This window comes from Vollenhovia emeryi, unplaced genomic scaffold, assembly GCF_000949405.1.
Source record: "Vollenhovia emeryi isolate VEMERY1.0 unplaced genomic scaffold, V.emery_V1.0 DF939164.1, whole genome shotgun sequence".
In the NCBI taxonomy this organism is placed as follows: Eukaryota; Metazoa; Arthropoda; class Insecta; order Hymenoptera; family Formicidae; genus Vollenhovia; species Vollenhovia emeryi.
Window position 1 is genome coordinate 1,452,767 of NW_011967202.1, and position 16,583 is coordinate 1,469,349.

At 46.9% G+C, this 16,583-nt stretch overlaps 1 protein-coding gene across 2 annotated transcripts in view; it reads right to left on the bottom strand.

The window, feature by feature from the left end:
* Window positions 1–7,704: 7,704 nt before the first annotated feature.
* LOC105564496 (transcription factor Sox-11-A-like) overlaps window positions 7,705–16,583 on the bottom strand; it is a 42,498-nt gene continuing 33,619 nt past the window's right edge. For both annotated transcript variants that reach the window (XM_012016908.1, XM_012016907.1), the window contains exon 2: window positions 7,705–16,554. In XM_012016908.1, the coding sequence (XP_011872298.1) occupies window positions 15,220–16,518 (1,299 nt within the window). In that variant the 5' untranslated portion in view covers window positions 16,519–16,554 and the 3' untranslated portion in view covers window positions 7,705–15,219. The remainder of the gene's footprint in view (window positions 16,555–16,583) is intronic.

Sequence of the window (16,583 nt, forward strand, 5' to 3'; positions counted from 1 at the left end):
GGGATAATTTGCACTCGTATCTCCATATTTATTCCATATTTCGCGATACTTTACCGTCCTTCTATTCGCCCGCATCCTCTCTCGTCGCCCGGAAACCCGCAGACATGTTTCGCCATCTCGTCTACGCACCCTCAGAAAGGATTTCTGTTACCGAGACAAAAATATTCTTGACGCATTTATGTTTCTCACAACCTCGTCTAGTATAAAAATAAGACGATATCAAAATGAAATCAATCATTCTTATCCTCCTCTATCGAATTAAAAAAGATTAACTTACTATATTGAGACAAGAGTAACTTTATATATTGCGTTTAAAATAAATTTCTCCCACTATTTTACAACGCACAAAGTTGGCACCGCGTTATTCGACAAAAGACGATACATTCTAACATTTTATTCTAGTTTCTAGAATTTTTCATTAAAATAATCCTTGGGTCTGATGCACCTGGGAAAAAGCTATCGATAAATCGTAATCTTAATTTGAAGTTGCCGATGATTTCATTAAAATAATCCTTTCTCTATAATAAATATAATTCTTTTCTCCTCTATCCAATTAAAAAAGATTGACTTACTATAGGTATTGAGACAAGAGTAACTTTATATGTTGCGTTTAGAATAAATTTCTCCCACTATTTTACAACGCACAAAGTTGGCACCGCGTTATTCAACAAAAGACGATACATACTATCATTTTCTTCTAGTTTCTAGAATTTTTCATTAAAATAATCCTTTCTCTATAATAAATATAATTCTTTTCTCCTGTATCGAATTAAAAAAGATTGATTTACCATATTGAGATAAGAGTAACTTTATATATTGCGTTTAGAATAAATTTCTCCCACAATTTTACAACGCACAAAGTTGGCACCGCGTTATTCGACAAAAGACGATACGTACTATCATTTTATTCTAGATTAAAAATTTTGTATTTAAGATTAAAATGTTCCTTTCTCTATAATAAATACGATTGGCGCTGTATCGATCCTATCGATTTATGATATATTGAAGTACAACATCGTTGGATCCGGAAATTTTTCTGTGGGTGCGGTCGCAGCCGCGCGGCTGTGATCTTCCTCTATCAAACTACCGGATGGCCGTCGATACAAACGTTCGACCATCTGTCTACTCCACTCGCTTCTGCTCTGGTACCTGCCCCGACTGCGCCCGTACCTGCAATCCCATACCCTGCATACGTTTGCTGAACCTACCTACCTGTCTGCCCTCCTTGTCCGCCTGCTTGTCTGCCTATTTACTTGTCTTTCCGCCTGTCTACCTACGCGTACAGTCAGTATATCGGTAATACCCGCTGAGCTTCTATTCCGCAGTCAGACCTTCCTGTGACATTCGAGAAGCGTGTCTTTTCACTTGGCGTAAATGATTTTATGGCTCGACTGCCTTACGCGCGCGAGGAACGGAAAGGTTCGGCGAAATATTCGTTAGAGACGCGGACGAGCGCGCGGCGACGTTAATGCATCCGATTGTACCAACGTCTGTCCGCCGGCTATCCCTTGGCTTGCCCACCGGTCCACCTACTAACCGGCGACGTACCTGCTCGTTCGGGATAACGCAGATACGCATCTCCGCATCTCGGCCCGCGCGGTTCACGAAGGCTCGATTTCGTTAGTCGATCGATGTTTCGGATAAATCCAAAGTCGGACGCGCGCAGACGCGTTTCGCCGCCGATAAGCCCGCGGGTGACGTATCGGGGATGCCCCCTCGCGATCTTGCGAAAGTTTTCTGATAATAACACACGCGAGGATCGACTTTTTCGAAGATGCCTCGCGCACGTCCCGTACGTAAGACGCAATAATGTTTATCTCACGGGCCGCTCGCTAATCTTCGTTAATACGATAAAATTGAAAAATCTCAGCCGTTGTTTGTTTCGCCTCCGCCCGGCTGCACCTGCGTAGCTAGACCGTGATTTCGTTGCGAAAAAGAAAGACAAAGAAAAATTACCAGGACGATTATTTCATAAATCAAGCCAGTTGTTGCGGGCGTTGAAGACAACGCGAGCTATAAAATTAAAAATCACTCGATTCGGAAAGCCGCTGAGCTAAACGGGAACAACGAAGTTTTCCACGCAATTTCACGAGAACTGCACTCCCGACGGCGGCGCGGAAGGCATGACGTCACGTTGCGATAATGATCATTAGTTGTTGACATAAATCATGAAACTGCAATCGTAAAGTACACGCTCCGCGCCGGGGTTAGCACTCCGCGGCATTAAGCAATACGCGGGAGCGTAAATTGCCGACTCGTGTCTGTTTTAGCGAGATTTTCAAAACTGTCGAGAGGTTGCGTCACTTGGCGCGGTAAAAACGGGTTACACACGATCGCGATATAGATAAACGGAAGGTTACCACGCGCGGCTTCCACCGTGCTTCTCCCCGGCCCGCACGTTTCTTCTAATGTTGCACATCGGCCCGCGAATAACCTAGGCCCTGTAGGCACCTCAACCGTGAAGAGTCCTTGATACGCGAGCGTGCACACCGACGACATATATATGTAGGCCAAGTATTCGTGCGTTACGTCGACGTGTGTGTGTGTGCGTGTGTGTGTGTGTGTGCAGGCCGAGTGTACGTACACTTGACGTGGACTCGACATAAACAGACGTTCTAACCGTCGGTAGAGAAATATTTGTTTCACTTGGGGATACATAAATCTCTCCTTGATACGTAGTAATTATTTCTCATTTTTGTAAAAATTTTACTTTTATTATATGAACGATATGGATTGCACAGAATGAATGAATGAATAAATAAATCAATACATGCCTCAGTGGACGAATTGGTGAGACGCCCGTCTAGAAAGTAAGGGAAGTCCAGGTTCAAACCCTGGCCGAGGTAATATTTTTCGCAATAAATCTGCGTAAAGTTGGTTAATTAATAAATGTGGTCAGCCGAGGTCGAGCGAAATTTGAAATTTTATTATTAATACTGGCAACTTGAAGAAACTAATCCTTAGATAAATAAAATTGACAGTTCGGTCACAGGGCGACCAATCTTGAGCCTGGTAATGATTTTTGTAAAGTTTTATACCTGCACGGAGAGAATTTGCTCTTAAAATTTACCTTGAAAATCGTGTAATCGTGGGACAACGTGGCAATTTGAGAAACTTTATAAGAGCTTTTTGAAATTTTACCATTTATTTTACTAGTAAAATGTACACTAAGTTAATTGGTAGTAAAATGTACGGTAAAATTTCTAATTGTCATAAAATTCTTCGAAATACCACATTGTACCACGATTACACGATTCTCAGGATAAATTTTAAGAGAAAATTCTCTCCGTGCGGCTTTCGCCTTTACGCTTTTAAACCTAATCTAATTATTATTACTCAAATGTTATTCAATAAGTAAAACTGGCACATAACGTTCAGTGAGATGGAAAGCGGAAAGAGAAGAGAAAACTGAAATTTCATTGGACCCGATGGACAATACTTAAACCCGGAGGAAGGGAAATCTAAAGCGTACGTTTCTTCTCGTCGAATCAGCTTTTCGCAACCTTTCCGTTTCTTTGTTACTGTTTTAAGACTTCCTTCTAAGAAGGGAGAATTTGACGTTGAGATGCGAGTCATTTCGACCTGGACCGCGACGCAGGTGCAACATGTACAAAAGTGCGAAGTGAATAAAGCTGGTGCTCAAGCGCGAAGTGATAGAGGTGTGACTGTTTGATGTTATTTTTTGCATTTTTGCGTTATTTTGATAATGTCGTGGTCAAAGGTGGGGGCAGGGCTTCAATAAGACGACTTAATGTTTCGATGGCACAATACGACATTTATTAAGGCTAAACATATGTTAAAAAATGTAACATAAAACATAACAGCATGGAACAAATTATTATACTTAAATTACATATCATTTGCAGGCTAAAAAAGTAACATGTCTAAAAAAAGTAAACAAAAAGAAGTTTTAGGCATAAATCTCTTTGGTTTAGCCCTAAAATTGAACGACAAGAACTGAATGGTAACATTTCACAATCTCTAGCGAAATTATTGATATCGAAATAACAAGAAAAATGTATTAATCCTTCAAATGCAATATTTACTGGCGGCTGCAGAGTTGATTTTGAACAATTTTCAACCTTTTTCTCGGATACAAGTGATTGAACGTTGATGTTAGAAAAGTTTACTAAGGAAAATTTCGATTTCTGACGTTATTTGGATGTCATTTTGCGTTATTTTGCGTTTTAAAAACGTGTTAAAACGAAATGGGGGAAACTCGAAAATGTAAAGAAATGACATTAAAAACGTTCCCGGGGCATTTTTGCGATATTTTGCGCATAAAGATAACACCAAAACGTCACACCTCTCGTGATAGTGACAGATCGGTGCGATAGCTTCTTATTTATCAGGTAAGCCTCGTTTAACTCTGATTTGCTGAATTCTGATTAATCTTGCTCGAGCTATATGAATCCGGGAATGCTGCATGCTGTCCTCAATATTATACAAGCTCGTATACGCAGGACAGAAGACCTAGACTCACGGTGTCTCGATTGCCTTCTAAGCGAAACGCGACCCGAGATTCGACTTTCTTCCGACGATTAATTGCCAAAGGGAGGAAGTAGTTGTAGCAGCGTCTCCTATTCCGAGTTTGATCGTCATTAAAATAGATGAGGTGGCTGTTACACGTGTCCGCCCGTACACTAGGTCCCGAGATTGCTCGATGCCGTCGCAACACGTGCCTCTCATCTGCGCCAACATAGTAGACCGTTTGAATTAGGCCGCACGCGCGCGCGTGTCTACGCGTGTTGCAACCGTCCGTATTGTCTATTCGACACCCGGACGACTCTCCTTCCGTACGTGTTGTCGCGGAAGCGCTCGATTTACGATCCCGATGCCGAGGCCTTTAATGAGACGCACCGAAAGATTTAGTACACCGAGTTACAACTCTTTGGCTCGGCAGCGAAGTGAGCTGGCCTGTCCACGTGCGCGCGCGCGCTCTCCCTCCCTCTCTCCCTAGCCGCGCTAGATGTGTTTCTCCTTCGGAAAGCCGCCCTCTCGATTATTTGCATCGTCGTAACACGTGTCTATCGTCGGCTAGAACGTCGAATCTGACCTAGGCGTGTGCGCGCGTGTCGTAAATGCGCGGCGTTATACTTGTCGCCGCTACCGAGAAGCGGCGACCGCGACGCAACCGCGTTGCACACGCATATAAATGCAGTCAGTCGCGCGTGCGTTTCGTTCGGGAGGAATAGAAAGCGGCGGGATGAGGACGGGCGGGCGGGGGCGGGCGGGTGAGAAATAAAGAAAGAGAGAGGGACGGAGTGCTCTCAAACGATGCAGCCGGCGCGTGTATATGCGATGTAAACAGTGCGGTTGCTGCCAGCCCTGACCGGCCGGGTGCAACGCCACCGCGGACCTTGAGCGATTATTTTACTGTGAACTCGCCTCGCGAGCGCGTGCTCCGGCGGCGGCGGCGGCTCCGTTTTACGCGCGTCGCATTTTAGCGCGGCGATGTGCGGTTTTACGCGAGAGAGTATCGCGAGAGATGAGGATAGGATCGCGGAGATCGCGCTCCGCGGATAACCGCGTCGCGCTCCAAGACGACGCAGCTCGCGACGAGGAAAGAGAAAAAGACCGATAGTCGCGCGCACGTATATAGGCTGGCCGTGGCCGCGGATGCTCGATCAATATTTTCGTAGCGCACGCTCGAGTGAAAAATACATTCCGACACTCGCGCGATCAGCGACGTCGGTGTCTTGGCGTTAATCCTGGCTTGGTGGAAACATCCACGCGTCATCGGGCACCACTTGGCGTCGTTTTTACGCCCCGCGCGTGTCGTCCGTCCGTGTTTACGCGCTCTTTGGAAAAAAACACTCGCGCCTCGGCTTTAAAGCGACACACGCTGCTGACCGGCCGTGGCGTTTTCGTTAGCGCGAATCGCGACGAGTCGCTATTAATAACAATCTCGCTAATAGTCAATTCGGATGCGAGCCCTCCGCGGGCCTCGGCCTGCACCGGAGCCGCTCGCCGGCGCGGCTCCAAAAATACGCGTCCGCCGCGCGGCGGTGGTGACGTATCGACTAAACGAAGGAAAACACAGCCGCGGGAGTGTTATTTCAATCATCGCGCCACGAAAAAGAAATCGCACTCGGAAAATATTTATCTTCTGTACCGCGGTAAACGACGAGTCCAATCGTGGAAACGCGCGCCCCAGAGCCCGGTGTATCGTCCGGAATCGTTTGATCTGACGGCGACAGCCGGCCGTCGCCGCCGTCCGCCGCGTGGTATCCATCAATCGGCCGATGCATCCCGAATTCCAATCGCGTTCGGGCGATAACGCTTCCTGCTTGTAAAAAGGAGCGAGAAGGGAGATCCGGTTAGTTCGCAGCGGAACGCGCCTCGGAGACACGTCGAGGGTCCGACGCCTTAAATAAAGGTCTGTGTCCCGCGACGCTAGAACTCGGTCCAAGTTCTAGTTTCCGTAAAATGTGTAGCCGATCAACTTGCAGCTCTTACGAAATAGCTGCAAGTCGACGGGCAATACATTTCCCGAAACTCGGACCGAGTTCTAGCAACGCGGAACACAGGGCCTTAAGGGGATGCTGGAGTGATTTCGCACTCTCGGCACCTTTTGCTCCTAGAACTGTCAATTCGTGAAAACATTTGTGTAATATACAAATTTTGTGGCTTCTGTGTATAGATCGACAGTGTCCCACTAGGAGTCTTTCACTCGCATAAGTTATAGGTTAGGTAACCTATAACTTATTCGAGTGAATAGACTTCTTGTTAAGCTCCTAAACTTAATTTCAATGATACCACGCTGTTCTTTCACTTAACCTGAATAGTGGGACACCGTCGGTCTGTACACGAAAGCCACATAATTTGAATATTATACAAATGTTTTCACGAAGTGGCAGCTTTAGGAGCAAAAGGTGCCGAAAGTGCGGAATCGCTCCAGCATCCCCTTTCGCGCTTCGGCAAATCGGAGCAGCTCGACGCCTTGGCGGGGAATACGGATGCGATAGGATGAAATCGAAAGCGCGGCACGTATCCACGCGCGATCGCGAGGCCCGCGCTATTAATAGCGCACTGCGCGTCATTATCAGCGCCGATGAGCCGAGAGACGCCGCGCGACAACTCCGCTCAGGGAGGAAATCCCAAGGAGAGAACGTTGTCGCGAAAGGCCGCGAGTCCTCGTCTTTTTTTACACTTTGCCCTCCCCCTGGAGAATTCCCCTCCTCCGACCTCCTCTCCCCGGCCCGCGTTATCGATTACTTACCTCGGGGACTGTGTCGCCGAAACCGCGGTGGGACGTGCCTTCGGCAAATTGAATTTTCGATTGCTCCGCAATTCAGCGGGCGACTGTCGGTCGACTGTGGAAACGAACGCAATTTACAATTGAGCTACTTTGTAAGCCTCGAGCAAGTTTGTCTTGAAAAGTCGCGCAAACAGGCGCGTTGACGGATCCGAGATACGCGTCCTGTTACACATTAATCTCCTTTCTAGGTGACGTCTCTGGAATTCTTTTTTTTTATTAGTTATTTATGCGGTATGAAGTACGCAATAGAGTCGGACAATAACTGACGCGGGGGCAAAAACAAAAGAATTACAGCAGCTGTTACATTTAGATCGCCTTGTTTCTTCCACGGAGCGAGTTACCAGGTAATCGGCGCGTTCGACGTCTTGGCGCCGCCGCGCCGCTCGAAGGTTAATTAATGCTGAAAACGGTGACGGAACGGTGATGTGAAAGGATTGGTCGTGGAATGTGATTGTTTCGCAGATTAATAAGACCACTTGGCTATTTTTAAGTTATTTTTTAATAATTTCGATAAAAAATGATACAAATCGGATACTTAATAACAATATAATAATGTTATAATGTATTATAAACAAGATTACTAAATACAAATGTACAGTTGGTATTTAAAGTTAGTCGTTATCGTCTGCTTCTTTCTTATTATGTATATGCTGCAACTTAAAAGCTATGATATATAACTTAGAAGCGCATGAATATATTCCTTTTGCCGTACAAACGACGGAGCGACACAATGCCCCGGCGAAGAACGCGTACAGGGGAAACGTATGAACAAGAAAGTAAGCGAAAATCGACGATCTTCGACGGAGATGGATTTTTTTTCCACTTCGCATAATCCGTCCTAGGGAGAAAAAGAAACGGAACCGACCAAGCGGCGCGACAAAAGGGCGACAATTAAACAAAACAAAAAAAACGAGACGAGAGAAACGAAAGATCTGAACTTGTCTCCTTCCTGTCTCTCGATCGCGAGAAAGTCGAGAATCGATCGGTTATTGCGAGATACAGGTTCGTGTAAAAATATCGTGAAAAATTTACGGCATCTTCTTCTTCATCAAAAAGTGTTGCTTCTTTCTTTTCACAATATATCGGCCCTTCGGCCATGAAAAATAGATGTGTCGGCTGAGATCAGGTTTTTTCTTTCAGCGCGTTACGTATCTCGATAAAGGATGATTTCTATTTCGGAGCTAATCGTTTTGCCTTCGCGGGATATTGCACTTTGGTGTACTTCCTTCCTCTCTCCTTTCTTCCGCGCGAAAGGCTGCAGCACGTTGTTTGCATTCGTTTTTTCTTTTGTCTCTTTTATCTTTCTCCTCGAAACAACGGTAGCGTAGCTATCGAGAAAGTGACCTGTACCGGTTTTTACAGAAGAAAGACCCGCGAACACACCTGCGAAGATCCTGCCCGCATCCCTCGATACATATCGATACAAGCGATTACATGTCACGCGACAAACGCCTAAGGTACACGAATGCATTATCCGACCAATATAGATATTACACGTTAACCGTAAATAATGGCTCTCAATAAACCTTATCACGTACATCAAATGTAACTTGTAGCCCATCAAAGCGCAATCTCGAAATATATCAAAAAACCTCTTCTCGTCCTGCGACGCTCTCAATTGGACATATATACACGCTAAGAATTTGTTAGAAACTACTACACATCTATCTGTCGAATCATTCATACACATATATATATGTATATATTATATATATATATTAGTACATGCGTGCGCACCGGCCGGCGTCCGAGAATCATCGCAACGTCAATAAAAGGTTCCTCTTGCACGATTAACTTCGATCTTATTTCAATTCTTTCTGGTTTATTTTCAAATTTATTTTTAAAGTAAGATTGAAGCTGACATTTCTCCAAGCTGGACCTTAAATCGAGCATTTCGCGTTAAACCGAGACGAAAGTATGCGCTTGGAAGATGATCGGCTGTTGCCGAAAATCGATTGTTGAACGCAAGTTGCGCCGGGCGATTCGCGCGCCGGCGGGTGCGCGCGCGCCTAAGTTTACGTGTTACTCGATGAAGTTTTGTAAAAATTGAAAAACCCTAATCGCAACACGGAGATACGGCGTTGTCGGTGCGACTTGGAGCCCGCCGAGGTACGTGTGTCGCGGCTTATGATTTATTTGAGCAGCAATTTGTATTCGGGCGGGAACGCGCGTCCTCCCCCCGTTCTCAAGGCGTTCCTAAACACTTACACGCGGAACGCGATATTTGGTACGTAACGATTATTAGAGATCAGAGAATAAAAGAAAGCTCGCGGCTCCCCAAGTCGCGCCGACGACGGCCAGGATAGAAGGCGGTTGCGATGCGAAGAAAGCAAGTGATTCCGAAAACGCGTCCACCGACGCCCAGTTCCGTGTATTACCCGTAAAAATACACGCGGGTAGCTCTTCTCCCTTGTTTTTCTCCCCCCCCCCCCAACTTTAACGCGCGCAAAGTAAACCTGTACAAACGCCTGAATTGCGGAAAGGATAATTGATAGGAATACGAAGTCGATTATCTTTTAGCAAAGCACCACCGCGTAGCGAAGCAAACGTATGACGCGATCTGCGCTCGAAGAAGGAAATTAAGAGAAACCTCAGCGAGTGAGTTTGGTGGAAGCACTAAATCCAGAGTTTTCCCACGTTCCCGGCTCTCGCGCCGGGCGCACACGCGTGCGCCCTCGGCGCGAGACCGGGGATACGCGGTGTTCTCCGATAACATTCCGATAAATCTACGTGAAAGCAAAACGCAAGTCGGCATCGTCTCGCTTTCTTCGCGGCGCCGCGCGCGAACTCTTTTCTTTCTCTCTTCTTAACATACAGCTACGTATCCCATCCCACATACTTTGTAACTCGTTCGTTAACTTCCTCTCTTTCTTTTTTCCTTATCGTTTTGTTTGGTCGCTTCTGCAATACATACATATATATATATATATATATATATATATCCATCGATTAAGTATCTCGCTGTTTACCCGCTCGCATACGAAATTCCCGCTCCCGTCCGCCGAGCGGACACGCTTCCCTGCCTCCTCCACTAAGCGCGATGCAAAATTACGATCGTAACGAATGCGTGTTTGGACGAGAGGAGTTTTATCTGGCGAATAATCTAAATAGCGCCGGCCGTTAATTCGCGAACAGTTACAAAAACTTGACAAAAGACTTCGGACAGACAGAAACGTTCAAGCACACGGCGAGCCGGTTCTTCGTACGTGGTCAGACGACTTTTTTTTCTTCCATCTCGGGCAGAAATACGCGCGCGAATGTATGCGCGAATTGTGCTCGTCGACTCGCGTCGGAAGGAAAACCCTCGGCGACGGACGTCGCGTCGCTTTTTCTCACCTGCGAATTTTCTACGGTTGCTCATAAATCGCTCGATACTTCGCTTTCTTGGCGCGATAATGACCGCGGTTTATTTATGCGGAATCCGCTATCAGGTTCCTATCAAGGTCGCCTGAAACTCCCGCGTCGCGATCCTCGCGCTCGTCACGCTCGGCGTGCGAGTTGACGAGAAAACGGCTCCTCGTCCGAACGCGCACTCGTCGTGATCGTAGCCCCGCGCGCGTGAGAGATAGAGATAGAGAGAGAGAGAAAAAGAGAGAGATGGAGAGAGGCCGAGCCTCTCGCGCGTACGAATTGTGAACCCAGCTGACGTACGCGGCGATGCGCGCGTTGCGTACTTATCGCCGATCTCTATCCGCGCGAACAATGGCTTTTGCGAAGCCGCGCGAGAGCGTATTAAACATTAGAAGGTGGGCTCGCGCTCCGTTCGGCCGGTCCCGAAGTCGGTTTTCCCGTGCTCTTCTCGCTCGTCGCCCTCCGTTTGCACAAGCGCCCCTACGCCGCCGTCGTGTGCACTCGGCTGCAAATTGCTCGCATAATTCACGATATCTGAACTCGTACTCCTTCCCCCCCCCCTCACTCCCCTCCGCTCGTCGTAATCATTCCGCGCTGCTCTCGGACGCGAGTCTAAAACTTTAGCGCCTGGGCGGTTCGTGGGTCAAAGGTCCGTTGCTACCTTAAGCTTTGGTTATCAATTTGGAGCAACCTCTCTCGCGCGCGCGCGCGATGGTTTCAGCACTTGAAAGTTAGATTGCGGGATGACGGGTGTTGCAATTCAATACTCGGATTCGTTGCGTCGTTTAAACATCACCCCAAGCGCTATATAATTCGATGTGCGGTGGAACAAAAGTTTACTTCTATCCGTTCTGTCTCTTTAATTGCCGAGACGCTAAGTACTCTTTGACGCGGGTATCGCTGGCAGTTCTCTTTCGCGTTGACGCACCCGCGGCGCGTGTCGCGAGTGCGCCGCTGCGTGTGGCTACGAGCGGTGAACGAGCGTGGCGTTTACGCGGGCTTGATATGTAGTGCTGTCCGCGAAGAAGCGTTTTTAACAAGTTTAGAATCGACACAGCCTGTTTTCCTTTTTGTTTTACTCGTGAAAGATTATTCGCTCCTAGAGCAACGGCTCTCCCTTTCGTTTCCTTCACCGTAACCCCCTACCGATTTTGATCGCTGCCCGAGGACGTGTGTCCGCTCGCCCGAGTCTTCCCCGAGACGTGCCTTAGTAAAGGAGACGAGAATTTCGGAGCAATTGTATCGTAATAATTCTTATTGCGTTTTCGTGTAAATAGCTATCAACACTAACATTATACTTTGTTTCTCTTGGCCCTGTATATGATTTTTGTACGAGAGTTTCCAGACCGGAGTGATAGGCACTGTGTTCCCTTCATATTTTATTCCCCTTTTCTCAGCTTTACATTCAGTTCCTCTTTCAATCCCTTCCCTTCCCTTTCCAAGCACACCGTCCGCCGAAAACGACGAGCGTTTCTCGACAGAAAAATCGAAAGAAAAATCGCAAAGCGTTGCTTTTTTTACGCGCGTTTCATTGGCACCGGCCTTCACACGCCCGCCTTCGCGTCGGTAAAGAAAAAAAAAGAAACAAGAAAGGAAAGAGAAGGAAGCAGATAAACAGAATTTGCGAGTGCGATAATTCGCGCGGTGCAACCCGCGTTTGCTCGTCGATCAAAAATCAACTATTTTTTTTCCCCGTTCTTCAAGTGAGTGTTTAAGGATCGATCGTGCTCCGCACGCGTCGTGCGTGGGAGCCGCTGGCTCGTATTTTCGCGCTGGTCAGGGAGTTGCTCGCCGAATCCTTTCACAATTGACAGCAAATACAAGTAATAATGTACTGATAACATCAGTAATAGTAGCGGTAGTATCGGTGACAGTAATAATAAAAGTAATAATTAGGACGATAATCGTAATTACAATAAAAGTAATAATATTAATCATAGATATTTATATATATATATAACAATACGAATAGTAATAATAATAATAGTAATAAGATCTGCTACGTCGCAAAGCGCAGCGTGTGAAACTTACGAAGGGAAGTAGAAAAGAAAAAAAAAAGAACGGTTGGTAGTGAACTCGCTGGTATCGGTGCGACTATCGATAATCACCGTTTTATGAACAATCGTCGAAAATTAACGCTACGCAAACGTAAATGTAATATGGAGACTATGAGATCAAGTATTTGATATATCGATAACCGCGCGGGGCGGCCGAGCGTGGGACCCGCTCCGGTCTCGCGCGTCCGATGCCAACGCTGGATTTTAGACCGCTGAATCTAGCGTTGGTCGTGCGCGCGATCGGCCGGAGCGGATCAGCTCGGCGCTGTCAGTCCTCCCTGTGTGCTCGTTCCCGTTGCCGATCGAAGCGACGCGCGCCTCACCGCCACTCGACGATCTTTTCCCTCCCAATCTCTTACGAACGTGTTGCCCCGGTTCCGTCGCGAATTTCTCTTTTCTACCATTTTTTTCGCCCCCCCCTCCGAGGATTTACCCCGCGGGAGGCAATACCCGAGGACACCTCGGGATGTATCCGAGACAATAATTGTCTGAGCAAATTCTCTAAAATGTACATCTCGCCGCTTTGCGTCGCGTCAATCAAACCTGCGCATCCATTCAACATCAACTCGGCGAGACGTCAAACTCGACGAGATACCTACTCACGTGCGATCGATCGTGACGGGGCGTACGAATCGTTCTTCCGTTTCGTTCGTCGGTGATAAACTTCATTATTTTGTCGAGGGACCGCCTGGTGACCAATTCCTGCCGATCGCTTCGCTATTCCCCGCGGGAGGACGCAACGACTATCGTCGACGTAGCGATATCTCGCGCATTATTCACTCTTCAACATGCATATCATTTTATCAGTATGTATATATATAATGTATTATATATTATATTACATAATATATAGTATACTATATATATATATATGCGCATATCTTCGTTAAAACAATGGACTCACGACATACCAATCGGTGTTCTTCCCGCATCCGTTTTCATACGCGTTGAAAGTGTTGAAACACGGTTTCTTGGATCCTTGATCGTTAAAGCAATCGACTAGCAAGTCGTGTTTCTTGTTTCCATTCCTGATGCACGAACGAAAACGACTTTACAACTTCAAAGCTCCCTTTATAAAATAGTTCTCTTTCTGTTACGTATTCCTGCTTATGCATTGGGACAAGTACGGATAAAACTACGCCTCTCTTTTCGACTTCTGTCGTCTGACAGATTTGATAAAACATGAAGGAATTTGCACTGAGCGTAACAACAAGATAAGATATGCTGATTATTATATTAATTCTAATATATCGAATCAATGTAAATTAAATTGCAACCCCGTTTATATAGCGTTTAAATAGCGTTACTCTTTTCAAGTTTATTATAATAAATAAAAGTTTTAATTTTGCAACTTTGCGTACAATTTTTAAGTTGTAATTGTGACGGATCCGGGAAGGACACCGACGTCACGCAAAATACGTGTTTGCACTTCTGATGGAAATCTTCGTTTTACTTATACATTGAGTATATATTATATTCAACTAAATACAGTTTCGATATATACAACAAAAAGCGGGCGGCTGCGTGAGGAAACCTGCGAACGTTCTTCATTCACGTATTTCTTCATCATCAAACTATTTCGACTCATCTATAAACCACGCGGACCCAGCCGCCCGCACGCTTACCTAACTTCATACAAAAGTATACACTATACAATAATTAAAAAAAAGAAGAAAATCTGGATCCCGAAACCGCCGCGCATCGTGGCTATTGTTCGTATTTTTCTTCAATATCAGTCAGTGATCAATATCGGTTATTACCGTGTGGATTCGTTCGGCTGTTCGCAGAGCGAAAAAGCTTCGATAATTTTATCACGTTAGTATTCGGAACACAAATGAAAATTCAACGATCGCTGTAGGTCTGTAAAAATCTTGATACTGACGGATCGATTCACCAATCGTAAGAGTGGTTTCTGCTATCAAAAAGTCGAGAGAGAACGTGAGATTTTGTTATCTAGAAATATGCCAAATCTCTCTCTCTCTCTCTCTCCTAGAAAACGATACGTTCCGTCTTTCCGATCTAACCGCCAGTCGCAGATCCGGTTATATGAAACACAAAACGCAATACGGAGAGCCACGAGGCGCGCCGGCCGAAGAAAACATTCGTATATTTGAAGAATAGTAGTGTCTACTCTAGCGACAAGTAGAAAAGACGAAGACGCGCGTTAACGGACGATAATTCGTTCGGTCGAGCTCGAACGTGCGATCAGTGAAAAAGAATCGGCAGCGATCGCGAAAACGCGCGTTATCTTCGCGCATCACATCGGCACGTCCGGCCGACATCTTCGGATCGACCGGTTCACGAAGTACTCGCGGAACACGGCGGACGAATTCTTCCCTGCTCGCGGAAAAACGTACGTCCTCGCGCAACGTGCATCCTGAGGACAGTTATTTGTAGTAGCGCGATTAGCGACCTCTCTCTGCATGAAAACGCTCCATACAAACCAATGATGCGCATTCCGTTCCTCCTCATTCAACCCCCTCATTTTCTCTCTCGACTTTTCAGTGGCAAGGCCCGTTCCATTCGGCACACAGTACGGACAGAATTCTCTCAGTTGGAGTGGTAGAGTAAGGACAGAAACACCTCCTCCGGCGTGCGGGTGAACTCTAAATCCCCTATCCCCATGATATCCATCTCGATGTCGGACGTTAGGTCGTTGAGATCTCCATTTTGGTCCATGGTGATGTCTTCGCACCGGAGCATCTCTCCACATTTGTAGAAATCTCCGTTGGCCATGAGATCCTCGATCTTGACCGGGTTGCCGATGTTGTCAAACTCGTCCGCAAGGGAGTCGTCGATGACCCCCGTGCTGCCCGTCGTCGTCGTCGTCGTCGTGGTAGGAACGAAGAACGATTGCGGCGTGAGCATCGCCGGCGAGGCGACGTTATTTATCATGGGCTCCCGCTTCACGTTGAAATTGGTCGTCTGCCGAACAGCGGAAGTCGTGTGACAGTAACCGTTACTGTCCGTTCGCACCATCGGCATTTCTAAGGACGCCAGACATATGTCCTTCGAGGCGAAACTGGTCTGATCCAATTCCACCTTGGGCTCCAACTTCATTTCCAACTTTGGTTCCTGCTTGATCTTGGTAGGGGCGACGTTGCAGATCGCGGCGTTGTTGGATGTAATGTTCTCGGGATTGTAGCTCTCCTCGTAGAAAGCGGACTCGGGGGAGTCGGGGGTATCGCAGGTCGGGCTGGTGGGCACCTTGGCGGCAACCGTTGACGGCGCCGAGGTGTAATCGACGTCAGGGTGCAGCGTGCGGCCCGGCGTCTCCAGAGTCTCCAGAGTTAATCCGATGGGTTTGGAATTCGACCTGGACACCGGTTTCACATTCGATTGAGCCTGGAGTCTCTTCATCGGTTTCTTCAGCGTCTGCTGTTGGGTGTTGTTGTTGTTGTCGTTTCTGACCCTGGCAACGTGACTAGCAACGGGCGCCGCGCAGACCGGCGACAGCGGTGACAAGGACGAGCTGGCCAGCGTCGAGGCCGGGCTGTTCGACGGTGTCGACAACATCGACGAGGATGGTGATGGGGAAGGCGACGATGACAGCGACGGCGACGACAACGATAGAGACACCGATTTCCGCGGTCTCTTCCTCTCCTTTGCCTTGGAAACCTCGACGGGTTTCGAGGTCTTCTTCCTGGGCCGGTACTTGTAATTTGGGTACTGTATCTGATGGAATTCCCTGAGTTTCTCGGCCTCCACTCTGAAAGGCTGCCTATCGTCCTCTGATAATAGCTTCCATTTCTTCCCTAGCTTTTTACTGATTTCCGCATTATGCATATCCGGCTGAACCTGGCAAATCTTCTTGCGCTCCATTTGCGACCAGACCATGAATGCGTTCATGGGTCTCTTGATGCGATTAGGATTGTTCTTCTTCGTCTGCAACAGAAAAATCGGAAACGGGCGTT